Source organism: Stegodyphus dumicola, chromosome 1, assembly GCF_044657685.1.
Source record: "Stegodyphus dumicola isolate Sdum_Otavi_A_Nest chromosome 1, ASM4465768v1".
Lineage (NCBI taxonomy): Eukaryota > Metazoa > Arthropoda > Arachnida > Araneae > Eresidae > Stegodyphus > Stegodyphus dumicola.
The window spans coordinates 283,951,610-283,972,512 of record NC_140768.1 but is presented as its reverse complement, the minus strand read 5'-3'; the positions used below and the strand labels follow the sequence as shown (position 1 = coordinate 283,972,512).

At 31.7% G+C, this 20,903-nt stretch overlaps 1 protein-coding gene across 1 annotated transcript in view; it reads left to right on the top strand.

Moving 5' to 3' along the window:
- LOC118187962 (uncharacterized) overlaps positions 1-19,511 on the top strand; it is a 139,388-nt gene extending 119,877 nt beyond the window's left edge. The window contains exons 3-4 of the mRNA XM_035358272.2: positions 1,776-2,081; positions 14,136-19,511. Of these exons, the coding sequence (XP_035214163.1) occupies positions 1,776-2,081; positions 14,136-14,887 (1,058 nt within the window). The 3' untranslated portion in view covers positions 14,888-19,511. The remainder of the gene's footprint in view (positions 1-1,775; positions 2,082-14,135) is intronic.
- Positions 19,512-20,903: the final 1,392 nt, after the last annotated feature.

Sequence of the window (20,903 nt, the reverse complement as noted above, 5' to 3'; positions counted from 1 at the left end):
TGGGCAAATACAATATTTCATAACGAAACACTTCTAAAGCAGTATGTTGTACGAATAAGGGAAAGACATGATGTTCAAATAAATTATACCTGACGTAAACTATTATTATAGATATAAAATATTTGACAAATTACATCGCATCTGTACCAGAATGCAACATATTAGAGCATTGGTTATGGATGAGGTGAGAATTCAACTGTGTACCTCGCCCACAATTGTATTGGACCTTTTGTTATATCGGGAATCAATATATACTATAAACAGTTACGTGATTTAGAATTAATGCTTCTGCAGAGTTTGCTTCTGGAAAGCCTATGAAGACATTGTCTAACAATTTATGTAACACTATTAATAAAATGAGGTAGTTTTTGTCAAATAATTTTTGAGAGATAAAATTAAAAATTTTTATGGATTATTTTCTTTCTTTTTTCCCCTTCATTTTTAGCACTAACTTACGCTTGCAATTTTGTCGCTTGCGAAATTTTGGGATTTTGTTTATAAGAAATTTTTCTGCAGTTTTATTATTTTATTGATTAGTATTTTTCTCTAATATTTATATAATTTTAAAATTTTAGTAATTTCTTAATAGATTTTAGAAGTCTATATGAATTTATTTTTTAAATCTGCTTTTTTATTAATTTAAATGCTTCACTGTTATACATTGGCTCTGGTAAAACGTTTTGCATCCAAAGGATTTCACTGAGTATTGGAACATGATTAAAAACAAAATGTTTTCGAACTTCTGGTCAAATTTTCGAACTTCTGATCAAATATCTTATCTCAGTTAGTTCTTTCAACTCGATATGTTTTAATTATCAAATATAAGGCATCTGTCAGCTTAAAGAGCTCACCACTTCTGTAGAAAGCAGCAGCTAATGACATGCTCTATCAGAGTTTGCAGATTTTCAATTCGTTCACGTCACCTGTGCGGTGTTTGTTCTCGAAACTTATAACTGTTTCTTTGCCTCTGATATCTAGTATTCGAACCTAGACTAAGTCCATTATTTCCTACATTTTCAAAAAATCCAAAATTAGAGTCATATTGAATGGCAGGTTGAGAATACGCTTTCCTCTTCGGTGAAAGAAAAGACGGGAAATGAGCGGTGATAAGTTTAGAAAGAGCTGTTTATCGATTTTTAGTCACCCATTTTGTGATTGCGGCTCTAAGTTTGTTTTTGCGGTACCAAACAATAAGAAGATGGCAACTGTTAAGAACTTCAGAAGTAAATGAACAAAAAGGGATCATTGGATCTCCCATATCCCTTCTTCTGCCAGTTTATCTGCGTATTGTCCCTGAGATTTGCATGGGATGGAATGCATTGAAAATGAATGTCTTTATCACTGAAATATTTCTTTAACTTGATTACGATTTCTGTATTGATTATCTTTTGCCTTTCTCCAGCTATGAATAAACTTTTGACTGACTGTTTCAGATAATATCCATATATCTTTGTCAAATGATAGTAAGATTCACCTGTTTGTGGTCTGGAATAAAGACAGACAGCAGTGGAGGGCTCTTCAAGTTGATAAATTTCTAGACCATCAATTTGATGTAGACCAGACGCATTGTTTAAAAGCTTAACAATGATAATGGATTTTACGTTCACTTTTTTCTTTTAGATATTATATTCAGTTATGACAAATGATAACAAATCAGTTAGAATATTTGTGAATTTATAGTTTCAATCTTTTTTGAAAGTATGTCCTAACTTCAGCACCATTCGTTTCTTTTAAACCAATATTTCTGTGTGCCATGCCTGTCTTTCGTATTTCAGGCGAAGTGGGCAAGGAGATGTACATAGTGAACCGCGGCCGCCTGCAGGTAGTTGCCGACAACGGTCGCACTGTGCTGGCCACCCTGAGGGCGGGCAGCTACTTCGGCGAGATCAGCGTTCTGAATATGGGGACGGCGGGCAACCGGAGGACCGCCTCTGTCCGCTCCTTGGGCTACTCGGACCTCTTCTGTCTCTACAAGCAGGACATGTGGGACGTGCTCAAAGACTATCCGGCTGCTCGAGTGAGGCTGGAGGCCATCGCTGTCAAGAGGTTACACAAGTACAAGAAAGAACCACTCCGGAAAAGTAAGTTGTTTAGACCAGATTTTAATTTAAAAACCTATTTTCAGCAATATACCTTTTGTGCTGTTAGTTGTATATTGGTGTATATTGGCTACAGTGCTACAGTTCGCCATTTGGTTAGCACTCTGACATTAACATTCTGACAGCATCATGCATAAAGGCCTTCTGTAAAATTATAGACATCTTTGGGGGATTAAACAGATCACTTTCTTTGGATGTTGTTTTATGCTATGAGCTAGAGCACTGGCTTCAACCTCAAATTGCCTGCAAAATGAATGAACTATTTGAGAGCAGCTGACGGGCTGATTTTTTTTTTTTTTTTCCAAAATGAAAATGTTTTTACAAAACTAAATTTTAAATTTCAGTTACTAAGTATTTATTAAAGCATACATAAACAGAAATAATAATGATACAAAGGGAAGAAATTTCAATATGTATTTGTTTTCAGTCTGAAATCTAAATGTTGAAATCTGTAAGAAATTTCTGATCGTAATGTAATTCAAGCTTATTCATAGCTAAACATTATATATTGACTAACATTTATTTCAAATCATTCTAAAGCGTCGAATAAACCACTGAATAACGTAGTTTTAACTTAAAATGAACAAATTACAAAAGTTCTTCAAGTGGAAAAAAAATCGAAGATAAATAATTAGAACCTATTTTCTTTCTTTTATTTATTAAATTGTTTTTTTACTCACACAGAAAATATACATATACATCTAAATAAATGTAAGCATCTCTATTACAACACCTCACCTCATTTCGATTTTGCTAAATTCCATAACCTTGGAGAAAATTACTAGAGAGTATCTTCATCACGAATTGTAGAAGCTCATCAGCTAATCTGGTTCTTTTTTTAGACTTAGTAATTTTTAACATAAACAAAATGTTCGCATATAAATGTACTTCCAAATAAAGAGATTATTCTTAATGGAAAAATTTGTAACTGAGGGTATTTAACTATTAGCAAGTTTGAGAAAATATCAGAAAAAATTGTAACTTAGGGTATTACAGTCAAAGTTTCTGACTGTCATAACGTTTTTGTTGCAGTCATAACTCTTGACAAGTACAACAAAATATTAATCAAATCTGTATTTTCAAATCTTTGAATAAGATTTATATCGCAGTATAGACGAATTAGCTCTATTTCCAGATTTTCTGAGGCGTTACTTTTAAATCCTTTAGTAAGAAAATTAAGAACGCAGAATTTCTTACAAAATTTCAAAGCAGAGTCTTTTCTTTTAACATTTGCTTTTTCCAGATGAGCATGTAATTATGTCAGTAGTGGAAATAAAAGTAACGAGCACGTGTATAGTTCATAGAGGTGGAAAAATTAGTAAATATTAGTTCATACTGGGTTCCGTTCCATAACGAAACAGTGGGAGGAAATCATATTATGAAAACGGAAATCTCTGCAGTACTATAGCATGCTGTTTTCTGAAGACTGCAAAGTTAAAAGTAGGCTACAGGAATTATAAATGCGCTGGTCATGTAACGTAACACCCTTTCCCTCCAAAGTGAAATTACTCTGCTACAGTCGTTTTCCGCTTGAACATTTTGAATTTGTGCCGAAATTGCATTATTAAATAAGGGAAACTTCTGCATCATTTATTGCAAAGGTTTAAGGTAGCAGGGGTTTGAGTTCAGAAAGTAGTGTTCTTCTCAAAACCTAGAGGTTTCAACACAGGTCATCATGAACACACTAAAAATATTATCTGAAAATCAAATTTCTAAATACCAGTAGTAGGTAGTATACATAATAAATACACTTATTTCCCCTCAACATTTGCGCCATAAGCAGTAATTTTCGGATCTCAACGAAACATAGCATGGAGACGTATCTCAGCTTGGTATGCAAATGATAAGAAGTACAGCATGATTGCACGTTGCGCAACACCATCACAGGGTGTTGAACTTCTTTCCCCCTGGAACATAAAAAGAGTACGCAGTGACATTTTGCCTGTATATAATCTGCTGCAGAGGGATGCCTTTTAATTAGGGATGCCATTACACCACCATGGAAGACAAAATAATGAGATGTCATAGTTCGAGTGGAGAAGAATCATAGGGAAGATGGAAGCCCGATGGTCAGCTCGGTGAATAACCTGTCACTTAGGTCATTCTGATTTTACTGTTAAGAAGTATTGGGACCAATGGACCACAGTGGCCAGGTGCAGACCAACTGCTTGCGAGAACTGAGAACATCACGTCACCCAACACGTGTCATTCTTTTACAGTGCTAATTGTAGTGATTGTCTTCAATCCAGATACAGGTAGCGCTTTTAGTACGGGACATTGTGTCCGTACGTATCATCGCAAAGCGCCTGACTGAAGGACATTTTGTATCACAGCGCCCATTAGGTACACTGGCATCTAACGGAAATCCGCTTTCCGTTTGGAATGGTGTCGCGTTCGATACAGCAGAATGAAATCAAGTCGTCTTCAGCGAAGAATTGAGATAGTAACAACAATGACAACAATGATAGCGGTAATGAGAACGGTGTATGTGTGTAGAACTTCTTTGAGAATGCCTCAATCCTGCTCTTATTTCGCAGCGGCACACTACTCCCACGGAGAGTGAAGTGGTATGTGGTCAGTTGCATACGACACACGGTCACCTTTAATATTGATCCATGCCACCATGGTAGCCCAGCGGTATATTCGTGTCATTCTTTTACAGCATGTGTTGCCACTTATGACAGGACTCGCAGATGGTGCAACACGCGGAGGCCTGCTACATTACACTCCTGTCATCGATTACTTTAGACGACAAGTTTGACAGAAGTTTACTCGAACTGGAGATAAGCTGTTAGCAAATGTGGAATGATATGAACGCAGAACATCATATAGAATTTATATATCTCAATGCTCACTCGTATCGTGTCGTGCATTCCTGCTGGAGGTGGTCTAACAGAGAATTAGGGACTCCGTTCATTTACAGTTTTTCCTTTAATAAATTATCCTTTTGCTTTGATTTTGTAATCATTTATTTATATCATCTGTGTGCTTACATGTAAAACTTCATTCGATTCTGACAAGTCTTCTATAGGTGCGCAAATTTTTATGGCATCAAAATGTCCCAGTTTTTTAGCTTTAATGAAGTTATCTTGGTTTTGCCAAAAATACCATAAAATTTGTTATAAGCTCAATAATTAATCCAAATTGACAATACATTTTATAGGTCACTTACACAGAAGCGTACGCATGTTTTCAAATTGCAGAAATGTCGGATTCAAAGCATTTCCGTCTTTTCACAAATTTTGCTTGCTAGCTGTAGTTGTATGGGCAGGGGATCATAGTGTGTTTCATTATCCTATGTTAGCCTTGGAGCCCATGTTTCACCGTTAAAAATTTTCTTCCATATTTTCCTGTTTCTAGATTTCTCTCTCTTCTCATCAGTGATGCTTAACTGTTCAGTTTTACGTATTTTCGTATTTTAGTTCAAAAAAGAATCCTTTGTGTCCTATTGTCTCTTGAAATAGTATATTCTACTGTATACTAAAGGCGTAAATTAAGTTGAAGCCTACCGGAGATTGACTTCTCATTTCCAAGTTTTAAAGCAAAACTCAGAAACTTCAATCAGAGTCCTAAATGAGAACTTCCAACCAGAGCCCAGAGAAAATGAGATCTGGTACTTTATTTTATTCTTTAAAAATTTTTCTTTCTTTAATTTAATTTCTTAACATTTATTATCTAATTAAATTCTATTTAATTTTAATTATTTGGAATTCTATTTAATTATTTGCTTGTCTTTTCTGATGTCTTGCCATAGGGCTCCACTTTTGAATTTATAAATTTAGGCCTTCCTGCACTCACTTTCTTATATTGGCCTTATGATTTAAGTTTTCTTGTTTGCTATCTAGTTCTAATAGCAGTACTGCAGTATAGTGTCATTATTCTTTCCCTGAAATATGAATTCAGCCATCCGATTTCCAAGAAGATATTGCCCTTGATCTAATAACAGTTTCCTTGGTCGTACTTCCATCAAAACTGGTGATGAGATCAACTTAGGTTATTGGTAAAAGCTTTTGTACGAAACCAAGGAGTATTGTACCTCCCACATTGTGAAAGGAGCGGGAACTCCTGGTGGCTACAAAAAGCAGAAATTTTCTCCATCCTCCTATCAAGAGTTTATTGTAACAAAAATAATTTTGACATGTCCAGATAAAGGAGAGGGTACATATATTATATATTTCAGATAAAAATCTATAATGTGTCATTTATGCACTTACAGTACAGATAATTAAGTACATTACAGATAATCATTTGTAGTGCATCATTTATATACCCTCGTTCTTGTCTGGCCTTGTCAAAATTATGTTTTATAATAAACTACTGATGGGAGGGTGGAGATAACACTTGCTGACCTTTGGTAGCCACTAGGAAGCTCCGCTCTCCGTTATTTCTTACAAATTAAGTCAGTAGAGACAGCGGTTTCCCTCAAAAGTGGCATGGTAACTAAATTTATCACTTGATCCATGGATGTGTAAGGGAATAGTAATTCGGCGTTTGATTTCTCCACAGTTATATTTACTGCAGCTGAGAGTACATTATTCGTTTTCAAATCTGGCATTGTGATCTTAAATAGTTGCAAGATCTATAATCAAACCTCGAAGAATTCTGCTTCTTTTGAATTTTTTTGCATCATATGTTTTTGAACATTCATTTTTGCCATGAAATGTTTGCTAAGAAAACTTTTTTATTTCACCATTTTTTTCCTCTGCTTATTTTACTGCTTATTTTGAGTCATAGCTTTTATCAGCATTCTTCTGGAATTTTCATGATTACCGAGCATGTATGCTAATTTTGAAGAAGAAATAATTTTTGATAGCTCATCTTCAAAATGGTCACATATTTCTGCAGAAACACGTCTTTTCATTTGATCGCTGAAACTAGGATTCTAAAAAGAATCATACTTCTTCACTGTTTCACTTTCTATCCATCTATCAAAATAATTCCTTAACTCATGAAAATAATTCCTTAACTCATTAAATGAAGTATCACAGCATGTATTATTTTGATTATTTTGATCTTGCATAAACTTTATTTATATTTGTGAACAAAGTCTAAATCTGTTCAATAATAATTCTTTCACGTATGAGGTATTTTCTCCCCCCTTTCTGCATTTATACATATATAGTGTCCTTGCGGCATGGAAGCAGTCAAAATACACTGCGAGCAGAAATCCTTTTGAGAGGTTGCTGGTAAAGAAAGAGATGTGGAGAACCCTCGTACCTCCCTTTCGGGTGTGCTGGAAAACTTGGAAGGAAGCTTGGCAATTAGTAATACCCGAATCACCTGTGATACTACAGAGGTGCTGGTGTAGCTTCTAGTTGTACTTATTCCATGTACTCCTAATATACTGCTTTTATATTTTGTACTTGAGAAATTTTATATTTATAAGATATTTTTGATGTACTAGTCTTATACATCTTTATTTAATCAAATCTTTGAAAGCTGATAACTATCTATCGAATAATCATACGCGCATATAATAATAACATCTTCTATATATAAATGAAACTATTCATGTTAATATTTTGTTACTAAGTTTTAAATCGAACTAGATTAGACTATATTAAATAAAATACTTATATATTTCTAAACTTCCCATTAATATAAGGTATGAAAACATCTAAGATAGCTTAAATAGACTGCCATCCAAAACAATAATTTTGCTTCAGTCTCAAAAATGGCGCTTTAGTAGCTGTCACATAAAGGATATATAGAATGAACTTTCACGATGTATAGAATGATGTATAAGATGATATACAGCCTTCTATACATCATTTATATAAGATGAAGAACAAATACAAATAATACTGTCATTGGTATATATAAAAATATATATTGACTGATGTAATATTGAGTATATTATATCTTTATATAAAGATAGTAGAATTGTATTTGAATTAACCCAGAAGATTGAATCTTGAAAAAACATTTTTAAAAGGAAATTTCAATTTTAATCATGGTGTACTTATTGGTGTATTTAATTATGGCAAAGCACACTAGGGCTATCTGCCTAAGGGGAGGGAGGCCTTCGTGGAGGACTTTCTAAGGAAAACTGGCTCGTATATACGTTACACATGGGGAAAACCACGAAAACACCCATGCAGCCAGCCCATTCGCGGGATTCGAACCTCGGACCGAACTACCGGTGTTCAGCGAATTTACCGCTCGGCCGCTGGTGGGCCAATTTTAATCATGAAAAATAGAAATGGAAACTTTTAAATTGAAAATTAAGTGCAGGAGCTCACAAAAATGATATCAAATATCAATGTACCCAGAAAAAATAAGAAATATATTCTATAATTAAAATATTTAGAATTTAAAAACCGTGCAGAGTAGTGCAAATCGAATAACATAAACAAGACAAATTTATTTCCATGTAAAATTAAAAATTTTCGTAGAAGAAGAAGCATTTTCTAAATCATGCAAACTCAAATTTTCGAATTTGTTTATTATCATTTTAATTACCAAGTGAATTTGCATTATAAATAAAAGCTGAAAGGTAGCATTTTTTAATATTTTTCCACTTTATAAAATGAGAGCGATACAAACATGAACGAAAATAAAGTTCAAAATTCTGTTACTTGAAGGCTTTCTCTTGATCTTAACCCGGATTGAATTTATTTGGAATCTTTCTCCAGCTAAGTTTAAAGACTTTCTTTAAACTGAGAATCGCAAGAATAAAGAAGAATCGCAAGAAAGAAAAATTTTCCGCCATGTTTGCAAAACAAGCGTTTATTTTCCTTCTTTCCTTTAACTAAATGATGTTTAAAAGGAAGAAGAACTAGGTACGTATATTTTTCTAAATGATTTTTATCAGCTATTTCTGACTACATAGGAAAATTTCCTTGAAAATCTTTATAGAATGGGAGTCTCTTTAAGCTATCCTTGTTATCCTTTCCAAAAAAGTTATCTGAAGGAATACATTGGAAAATTAACTTTGCAACTTGGAATCCGTTGTCCTGCTATGTGTGGAGGCTTTGAAACACTCGTTTTTAAGCAGAACATTTATGCAATTAATATTACGATTTTTATATTAACCGAAAATCGATATTATATATAGATGAACTCTCATCAGATATGTTTCAATGTTCTTCATGCAGAGATTAATATTCCGTAGTTCAAGTTCCTCTAATTTAGGAGCAAGGATATTCGAAAACCAGTTTTATGGATCATCGTGCAGCTGTTCAGGACTCTCTCGCCATCAGAATTTCAAGGTGTTTTGCAAGGCAACCTTTTGGCTAGAAACCTTCAATATTCATATTTCCAAGCACTTGATTATTGCTCTAATTTGGTGATTTTTTTAATTTCCTTTGCTCTGTTTTCAATAAAACTGGCTACAGACATTGGTTTATTATTCTGGCTAAAGTCATGGATGAGTTTATACAAAGTTAAACATTGAAATCATCCTGCTTCTTTTCATTCCTTATGAAGGAACACAGATGAGGTCTAGTTAGAGTTGACGTGAGCTCAAGCCGCAGAAGTATCAACACTTATGATGCCAAACCTAGATTAGGCAATAAGAAGTCTAATGTAAAATTTTAGTTCAAATTATGTTCCTGACAACATGCAAAGGAATATGCAACTTGACTAGCATCTAGAAAAATCAACTTGATTCTGCAAAGCTACTGGCTAGGATCTGCATCTAATTAGTCTCGGCCACGGAAGTATACAAATTATGAACCTAGTGGTTCTGGACACCCTGTATATATATATACATAAAGATAGATCCATCCCTTTATTTGGCTTAAAAGTCCTTACTCTACCTTTATTTTAACAATTGTTGGTTGCAATCACATGCTTCCAGTTATAGACTTGTTTTAAATGACGAAAATAGTCATGTTTTGACAATGTCAAAAGAAAAAAAAAGGACAAATAAAGAAATATAACTTTTAATGCCGTTTCTCTGTCCCTATATTTATATCTGGGAAAGTTTTACACTCATTCCAAAAATAAATAAATAAATAAAAAAGTTATAAGAAATTTGTGTCCCGTATGACAAGAATTGTCCAGAATATTTAATGTCAAAATTTGCAAATTTTGTTGTCGTTGTTGGTGTCATTTGGTGTCATTTTAACACATGATTAATTTGATGCCATTTTCAACTTGCATTGAGAAATCAGTTAATTAAATTAGAATAATTCGAGGAAATAAGTTTAAATGAAGTGCAGCAAAAAATGTGTATAATTTAATTGGCCAAACAAGGAAGTCATGTGGCGTTCACATCAGATAAAAATCAAGCTGTATAGATAAACTTAAATTATTAGCATGGAAAAGAGAAAGGTTATTGACGAATATACTAAAGAAATAAGTAAAAGTAATCCTCGGAACTTACTGCTGAATTTTTGTATGAAATTTTAAGTATATAAAAAGTATATAGAATAATGTCTTAAATTTTTGTAGATAAAATAAGATTACTAATTTCCATTATGAACAAATATTCACTTCTAAGATTATAAAATGTTGACTTGGTTTAGTTTAGATTATATGTATCAACACACACTAAGACAAACACCCGTCTTAAAACATAAAATTTTATTTATTTTTTGAAGAAATACTGTACTTCATTAAATTAATTTTATGTGCCCTCATTTCACACATATAAATTAAATTCAATCGATACATTATTTTAACATATACGAATTCCATGGTATATTAAAAACGTTTTAAACGTAGCATAAGAATATGATGGAGTAGCAGAAAATTTCCGCAATCGCATAGACATAAACTTTAATAGCACACGTTTTGTCAAATATAGCGAATTTGTGAAAATTCGCACCGGATAATACTGCTAGAGATTAAACTGTAAACATAGTTGAGTAGTTTAAGAGTAGCTTTAGAGAAAATTCCGAAGCATTCATTAAAATGCATGTAAAATGTCTTCCACTAGCAAACGTAAATATAAAATGTTTACTTTTGCTAGTGCAAAATGTTTATATGCATACATTTTGTTTTGCATTATTTTAAAATTTTGTTTTACATTAACATTACATTGATTGTTTTACGTTTTAAGTTTTACGATTGTTTACGTTTGTTTATTTTACGTACATCTGCATGCATTGTGTATTTACATATACACATTTTGCTAATGCAAAATTTCCTAATGAAAAATTTGTTAGTGCAAAATTTACTAAATATTGTTAGTGCAGCAATTTTGCTGGTGAGAAATGCATATGGGCATGTAGAATGTTTGGCACTAGCAAAAGATAAATCCTGTCTAAATAAACTTTGCCAAACTGCGATGGCAAACTACGATGCATAAGCATTTCATTCATTCAGAATAATTATATATTTCATTCATTATAAGACGTATGTTTTGTTGCTCAGGGAACATTGATTATTCAAATGTCATTTTACTTGGATGTCTTAACAATATTTTGCAATAAATTCTATTTTATACCCCAAATATTTTTTAAAGTACGATTTAATAGTGAAGTGAAAAATACGAATATTTTTATTAACACTCTTTAAATATTTTGATATTTTTCTCTTAAAAAGTTTTGTTCAAAAACGAAATGCACAAGCGTAGGGCAAATTCAAAATTTGTTTTAATTTTATTCATATTTATTATTTGATTTAACTGTATGAATTGGAAACTAGAAATTATAAATGAAATATTTCTGTCCTCACTTTTTTTTTTTTTTTTTTTTTTTTTTGAGAGAGAGAGGACATCTCTTAATTTTTTTACGCACATGTTAATTTTTTTTTAAATTTTTTATGTTATTAATGGTAAACTGTTTTTTGAGGTGTTAGACTGTAATTTTCAATTTTCGTACTGCAATTTCGTACTGTTTTTATGTAGTTATTTGTTATTATTAATATTTTGGCTTTAGCGTGCATTAAAATTGACGAAGAGAAATATTGCTTTGCTTTGACTAGTTGCTGGAGTAGAAAAGCTGAATGCGCCTACCGCCATCTATTGGCAATTTGGTAAAACAGTTATTACGCTTGTTAAAAAGATAAAGTATATCCGAGTCTACAGTTAACCGTATTTCTATCAAAACGATAAAATCTTAGAGTTATATGTAAAAATACTTAAAATTAATAGCTTTAATTAAACTTTTATTAAAAGCAAATTTTGAAATATGCTTTTAATGGAAATTTCGCAGGCAGGAAATAGATTTTTGTCTATGCGTGTCATAAGTTTTCTTCATAAGAGCTTTACATTTAATGAATTGAAAAATTAATTTTCCATATAAACATATATGAACAGTTTCTTCGTTCAAGCAAATATCAGGCTATGCAGTCAAATCGCAATGCCACGCATTTCTAAGAATGTAAATAAATATCAGTATTGAATATCACCTCTCTAAGACGACAACCTCCTCAAAAAACCAAAACTATCTCGAACTGTGGTTGGAGTTGCTTTAATATTTAAGTATTTTGCAATTATTAATAATAAAAAGAATCTTTTTATCAGAAATTCTTTTTAAAAGAAAATTACAATAAAAATAACAGCAACAACAGGGCCATGTTCGTAGGTGTAATCTGTTCCCGGAACAGACATGATTGCTCATTTAAAATTTACAACGCTACATTGCGCGAAGTTCTTAATAAAAAAACCAATGCAATATAGGACAAAAAAATGTAAACATTATATTAAATAGGTAAAATAGACGTAAATTTAATTTTACCGTACCGTACGAAGGAAAAAAGGAAAAAGTTAAGTGGAAAGTGATGAAGCAGGGAAAAAGAAGAGATGTTATTGTTGGAATGAACTGCATAGAAATATCATGTAACTGCCCTTTTGAGGCTTCCTGTTTTTTCCTTCTTTGTCCGTTAAAACGCCTTTCAACCTTGCTTCAGACTCACTTGGCCTCTATTCCACACAAAAATAGTTCAGTGTGATTTGTTTTTGTCCATGTTTTATAATGTTTATCAAGAAAGACGTTAAAAAACGTTTCCTAAAATGCTTATTCTGCAACTTGTTACAGCTTTATTAGAGTGATATCGTTGAACGAAGCTTTGTACTTTATCCCAATCTGCCTAAATTTTGCGGGTCAAAGTACCAAGTTCTTTTCGTCTCCTTTCCTACCTCTGAAGACATTTCTCTCACAACCTTCTAGCAGCTTTATTCCAATTCTTCTTCTTGAACTCATTTTTATGGCCTCTAGTAACTCTTCTACGTCTAAGCCCATGGTTGTGAACAGAGACAAATACCATAGATAACAAAAAAATCCATGCCTCATGTTCCTGTGTGCCTCATGTTCCTGTGTGCCTCATATTGCTGCCAGTCCTTGTTTATGACAGTTAAATAATGGGAAATATTAAATTAATGTTTTTAAAAGTTCCAAATTGCTGTTTCGGTGTTTGAAGTTACCCCAAAACACCTTTCAAAATTATTTCTTGTTGATTTTACTGTTAATAACTCGAGACACGGTTCGTCATCTAACACGTTTTCTATTCAGCTAATTTGTTCTGGAACCAATCGGTTCGCTGTCTTTAGGAATGAGAAAAATTCGTGATGCGAGCTACCATTGTACTTCAGTTTATTAATTTTTTAAGTTATTTCTGTTACTAAATTACGTCAATTATTTTCCCAGTTACCTACATTATTACTTAATTTAATTATTTAGTTGTTGAGTCAATTTTAAATTCACTACAAAAGTACTCTCCTTTTATAAGTGTTTTAGGGTATTCACTTTCATCTAAGACATTTACAATGTTATTTGATTCAGCAGAAATTTTTACGTTGCAAGGCGTAAAAAAGGAATACACCTTTGTAAAAGATTAATTTTATTTTTTTTGTACTGAATTGCAAACAACTCAGTCCAACAAAATAAACAAAAAGATCAAGTTTGACTGAGCCCCTTGGGACTGAGTCTAACTTTATCTTGTTTGTTTACTTTATTTTACAATTCATATCGCACAAAGTAATTTTCCTGATATTAATTTAATTCTTCTGTTAACTTTCATATTATTATTGTGATATATCAAATTAATTTACTGCTTCTTTTCATAATTTTATCATATGCTAAGATATTATGAATAAAATTACATAAACGATAAGAAACTTTTAATTTAATATTTTTTTTCTTTCAGTCGCAATGGGTCGCTGTCGTAGTACTCCAGGTCTTGTAGAATCAAGAGGGAAAGTGCGCCTTGAAGATATGGTGGTTGGTACAGGAAAAACAGCTGCGGATCCAAATTTTTCGGCAGGGACACTTTTTGATGATGCGGCGGTGAACGGAACTCCATCCTCTCACCATGACACCGAGCACAGGAGTTCGAGCAGCAGCAATACCCACTACGGGGACATCACGGGTGGGATTCCTATGGAATCCTTGCACCTTTCAGCTCAGCAATCAGTGGAGAACCAAAAAGGACCAAGAAGACTCTCAGTAGGGCAGTACCCTTTGGGACCCAACAACACTCAGCGCCTTCCCGCTCCAAAAGGCAGTGGCATAAGACCTGCTCCATCCTATTTGTCCCTTCACTCTGGATCCACCAACACCAGGCCAGTTTCGCCCTACCAGAACACAACAGATAGTCCTTTTATATTGGACAAGAACAGCGTCCAATTTCCATTTGGGGGCAGGATACCTCCAGAGCCCTCACAAGAAGCACTGCTTGCCGAGATTAAAAGACTACGAGAGCGTTTAGTAACTCTGGAGGCAGATAATGCATCCATGAGCTTGAAATTAAGTCAGCAACAGTGGGAGGTACAAAACAGGTTAGCAGAAATAGAACTCCACATCTGTTCCACAGGGGGACCTCCTGGAACAGTAGGTCCTATGTCAACGAGTAGCGGGAGTGGGGATGATTTTGAAAGGAATAGAGAATCCATAATATAAATGCCATGTTGCCAACTTACTAACAGATAATTTAAGAAATTACTATTGAAATGCTCAAACAGAGCTTTTTTTATCACAAAGAAAAATATTTAAAAATAGGTAACCTTTTAAAAGCTTGTTCGGGAAGGATTTCTCGAAATATTGTGCTCTAAGATCATGATTTACGAATTATGGAAGATACATGTTAGCGTCCATTGCAATGGTTTAAAGTAAACATGTACGTGATTATTCAATAGTCAATTTTAGTTTGTGATTTTAAAAATAAAAATTTTCAGTTTTTGCTCATGTAATCGAGGAATACAAATATTTACCCCCAATAAGTGCTTACTTTACTTTCTAAATCAGAAATTTAAGTAAAATACAGAGATTACACAGGAAACTTTACTCTGTTTAATCACGCCTCTCTAATACTTCATCAGAAATCATATTGTATAGTAAAACATACATGTATCATACATACTTTCTCATACATACATGTAAATTTTATACATATGCACATATACATGTACATATTATCGCAGATAAATTCCTATATATATATATATATATATATATATATATTCTAAGCATTAAATAAATTTTTTCCACCTTTGAATTTTCATCAAACTCTTTCTGTACGAAATATATACTAACGAAGTATTAACATAAAGTATTAACATAGTATTAAACGATAAACTTCGCATTATCGTTTAATACTTAAATTTGAATGAATTTTTGTTTTGTATGTCCTAAAAGTCTCATTCTTCCATTCCAAATAAATGCCAAAAAAGTATTTAATTTTTTTTTTTTAATGAAGGGAAAGAGAACTTTGAGGGAAAGCGATCTTTTGGAAGTAATAAAAAACACAGCTTAATCATTATTGTAGAAGTCAGACAACAAGAATCAAAATTATATTTGTAAATTTTCCAGGACTAGTTTCGATGGTTTGACTACAGAACCCACCTCCTCAGCTGCCAAAGTGCAAACCTTTTGAGGAAGATGATTCTGTAGTAAAACCATCGAAACTAGTCCTGCAAAATTTACAAATATAATGCTGATTCTTGTTGTTTCATTTATCCAATAATCATTATTCGGTGTGTTATTTAACCTAAATTATAGATTAGTCAATTTTAACTATTATACGTTTCTTGCTGTTTAACGTTAAAGGAAAACAGAACTGTTCTATATTTAAAACTAAATATTCGCAAAACGCAGTTTTTATTGGGCTTCGATTTCAAACTTATACTTGTAGCACGTTTTGGGAAGCAACGGCAGAGCTGCTGTCTCTTCTGGAACAAAATTATTTTATGCAAGTAAATTTTATACACTTATCATCCCTTGAAGACCAGTGATCTTGTTATTTTTGCTCTAAATGCATTATGATTCTTTTTTTTTTTTTTTTTTTTTCCAAGTTCTTCAAACAAAGGATAAATTTTAGCGGTAATCAAAGTTGTTTTTCATCACGTTGATCTGCTGTATAAATATTTTAACAGTTAGTTAAATCTTGATCAATGATGAAAAATTAACCTATTTCAACCAGTTATGATAAACAGTGCATTTCAAAACATATCGAAGCTAGTTGATTTCTTTAACTACTAATAGGAACCATCTATTTCCAGTTTAAGAAAAGAATCAAATAAGACAGATTCTTTTTTTGATGACGTAATATCTTTCAGTGACAGAATCTTTAAGTTTTGTACCTAGAATAAATTCGTTAGGACGATATTTCTTTAAAACTTTATGACACGATTGCCATTTTGATCGAACAACCAACTTTATTAGTCAAATTTACAGAATAACTGAAAAACGTCTCTAAGCGCGTGCATCTTTCAAGCACGGATATTTTATACGCGAAGTTTCTTTACATTTCTTACTGGTATGTTGGTGGCGTAGCAACGCAAATACGTTTACAATCACAAAATGAGTCAACATTCTAACAACATTCCACTGAATATTATTGTATAGCTTTGAAATATTAAAGTTTTATTATGTTACTTTTTATTTTTATTGTTCGTACAAATAATATTTAATTAGTAAAACTAGTCTGTACTTTTAGCAGCATGTTTATGGATTTTTGAAGAATTAATTCCGAATGGGAATTAAAATTTTTATTCCTCTTTTCCTTAATTAATTTTTTGAATTCATTTTTTATTGTAATTGCAAACATTTGAAGTCAAAAATGCGTTTCTGTATTTTTTAAATACAAATGTAAATATGATTAATTCTTTAATTTAAAATCAAATCATACTTCAAGTGCAAATTACGCTACTCTTTTCTTTGAATGCGGGTAACTCCGGTTCGATTTCCAGTCGACACCTACTACAATTTCCGATGGAATTTTCAGTAGAAATCATTACTTTCTTTAAGAAAGAAAACTTTAACATGTTTTCAAGATTCTAAAATCTTTTTTAATTGCAGTATTATGCAAATTTTAACATGAGTAATGCATAACTAAAAAACCGAAATTAATGTATTACGTATTAAAAATTCTTTGTATGCATGCTTAGGAATATTAAATCTCATTTTTTTAATAAATCAATTATAATAGTATTAACAGTGTCAATATGATAAGACGCTGAACATTTTTTTTTTTTTTTTTTTTTTTTTTTTTTTTTTTAAAGTTACACAATACTCACTTTCTGCTAACAAAGAATTAGCCTACCGTTGAGAGAAAGAGCTTCGGTAAAAGGTACCGTAAAACCTCTTTTACAGCGAAAAGAAAATAAACAGGTAGCGCCATCTACTGAAATGAAGCAGTAGCAGAAGATCGTTTATGAAATTCGAAAAATTTTTATGTATGTTTAAAAATATTTATATTATATATTATTAAAGAAAGCTTTTATTAACCTTTGAATTTTCACACTTATAAATCTTTAGAACTGACATAATTTTACATACAAAGAAAGATGCATATTCGTTCTATAACTACAATTCAATTCATGTACAATATTCTGTTAGCTAATGCTTGTGCTGTATCTGAAGCATAAGATTATGATAAAACAATAAGTAGTAGCAAAGACAAAAATTAATGAATTTTTTTGTTGTTTGTTCCTGTGTATTTGTGCAAAATAACTTTTGCTTAATTTATTTCATATTTTAGCAATTCAAAAAATATGCATATAAACAATTTACTAGCATTTCTTTTTTACTCAAGTACTGTAATTTATCTCTTAAAATGGCAAAGATATTTAGGAATCTACCTTTTAATCAAACAATCCACATCTCGGAATATACCACAGCAGATATTAAGATATTCATTCAGTATATGTTTGGTTGATTTTATAATGATACATATATATTCAAGTACTTCAGAAAGAATAATATTCGATCAATAATTAGTGTTAAGCAGCTAATGGTAAACAAATAAAATTTATTTAACATTTGCTTAACTAATGTTTCCATGTCTTTACATTTATCTCAGAATCAATAAAATTATTTCAGTAATTAGCAGACGATCAAAAATAACATTCTTTCATGTTCTGTTACTCGTACATTAGCTAAAAAGATATAAGGCATTATTATTTTTAAGCTACTTTGTGTATTCTGTTTAATCTTAATATAAATATTTGTTAAAAATTCATAAAATTTATTTCCCTGTAACAAAAAGAACGCATAGAATTTGAAATATTACAAATTGAACTTAATTCCTTGCACATAATTTTAAAATAATTCTAAATGACATTCAGGTGAAAATTCAATTCTGTCTAATGAACAATACAAACTGATTATTTTAATTATATTAAACTTATTTATAAGCATGTTCAACACAGAAATGCTGTGAATCAACGCCTCATATTCAAGTATAACATTTGACAAGATGTGAGAAATTAGGTAGCCAAGTTTTTAGGTAAAAGTTGGCAACATTGGTTTCATTTCACTAAAAGGTGAAAAGGTTTCTCACACTAACAATATAAAACTAAAATATTTGTTATAGAAAGAAACGTGACAGTTTATTTAGCCTAAAGAAATTTCACGCATTTCGTAGGTTTTTAGAAAATCTCTTCTTTTAAATGTACATTCCATAGTTGTCTGTAGCTACAGATATCTTGGTTGAAAAATAAGCTTCATAAATTCCACAATCTTTTCACGATCGTCTTTTACTAGGGGAAAACATTGGGGGTTTCAATCAACAGAGCTAACAAAACTTCATATATATTCTATCAAGCTTTTACCAATTTACGTACGATTTTGAACAACTGTGAAGTTAAGCCCAATCAAGTGATTCCTAAAAAACAATTCAGTTTTAAACAAAATCAGCTACTTTTCTACTTTAAATTCAATTTCAACCTCTTTGACTGTTGCATCTTAAGAAGATTATTGGAACTGTTTGTGTGATATAGCTTTGCATTACGGTAAAAGACGTTAACGGAATTGTAAATAACGTGTTGAATCGCATAATTGAACTTTTAAAAAAATCCATCATACATTTGTCTTTCAAATGAAGGAGAGCTTTGGCGTTGATTGAAGGGACGTCGTTCATAGACACATGGTGGCTTTGTGTATAAATAAATTATTATTCTTAACCTTTTCAAATTCCAAATATAAGAGCTTTTTTAATAGACCTGTTACATAACTGATGCGGATTTTGTCTTTGCTTCCTTTTCTTGCTATTATAACATGAAATAAAAGAAAATTATGACCAATACTACCTTGTTCTGTTTTTATTTTTTATCGTTCTTTATGAACGGTGTGTATTTAATTATGGCAAAGCACACCAGGGCTATTTGCTCAAGGGGAGATGCCTTCGTGGAGGACTTTCTAAGGGAAAAACTGGCTCGTATACACCCTTATGAACGGGAGAGTCGAAAAGTGATCTTAAGATATCCAGCTGCGTTTGACATTCAAGTTTTGTAAAACAGTACAAATAAATATAGTATTGGTGTTATTTAGCAGAATACTAGTTAAAATGATAAAAACATGTGATAAATATATTATATATTATCAAAGTATAATTTTTGGTTTTATCTTATACCTTGTGCTTAAAAGAATGCGTCAATTTCAGGATTGCTAGATATGTTCCACTAAAATATTTATCAATATTTTACTTTTATATTTGTCACTTATATGTATTAAGGAATTACGTGGACTAAATCTAAGTGATAAAATAAAATGTCTATTAAATATACCTGTTTGAGTACATGCACTAGCTATGTTTCGAGTAATTTCTCTCTTCTCATTTACAAAATTGTCTGAAAAAAATTTAGATATGTACATAAACCTAAACTTTTAGGTTTAATTTAATTCACATTTCTTAGAACATCTGCGGAAAATTTTCATAAAATTACTATAGTAATATTTTAAGTCAGAGCTTTTTTTTTAACAGATAAATTGAAAAAAAAAAATCAAGTTTTTCAAAAAATAGGTTTAAAGTAATGCAAACACAAACAGAAGGAAAAGAAAATGTTTCCAAGTATGAAAATTAAATTACAAAACTTATCTTGTTCCTGAGCAATTAATAATAAATCAAAAGGTTCAGTATCATCTTCTGAACATCACCAAAGGTATTCAAATGAAAAATCTCAATGATAGTTGAAATGAATACGTAAATTTAGATATCAGCATTCGGGTTCTTGAACAGAAACTTCCGGTTCACGGCGTAGAACAAGAATAGCCAGAATTTTGTTTCTAACGATCGGGAAGACGAAACAAAGTAGTTTTAGGAAGCTTAAAGCATAAGCTTCAAAATAAAATAATGAATGTTTTTTGAAAAATTTTATCAAAATTGATGATTAGAGAGTACGCATACCTTATACTTCCTTGTACGGAATATTAAACTATACGCACTTTTTGCTGCATTTCATTTAAACTTATATCCTCGAATTACATTAGAGATATATTTCTCATTCAACTAATTCAGTTCTCAATTCGCGGAAACGCGAAAATATACAAAACCTCAAAATATCTTCGTTAAAAATGTAAAAATATAGAAAAAATATCAAACAACAAATACAGTTAAAACAATTAAGAAATTATTTTTACAATTAAAATCAGCGTTTCTATGCAAAAACAAGCAATTCGGCCAGCGGACAAAAAGGCA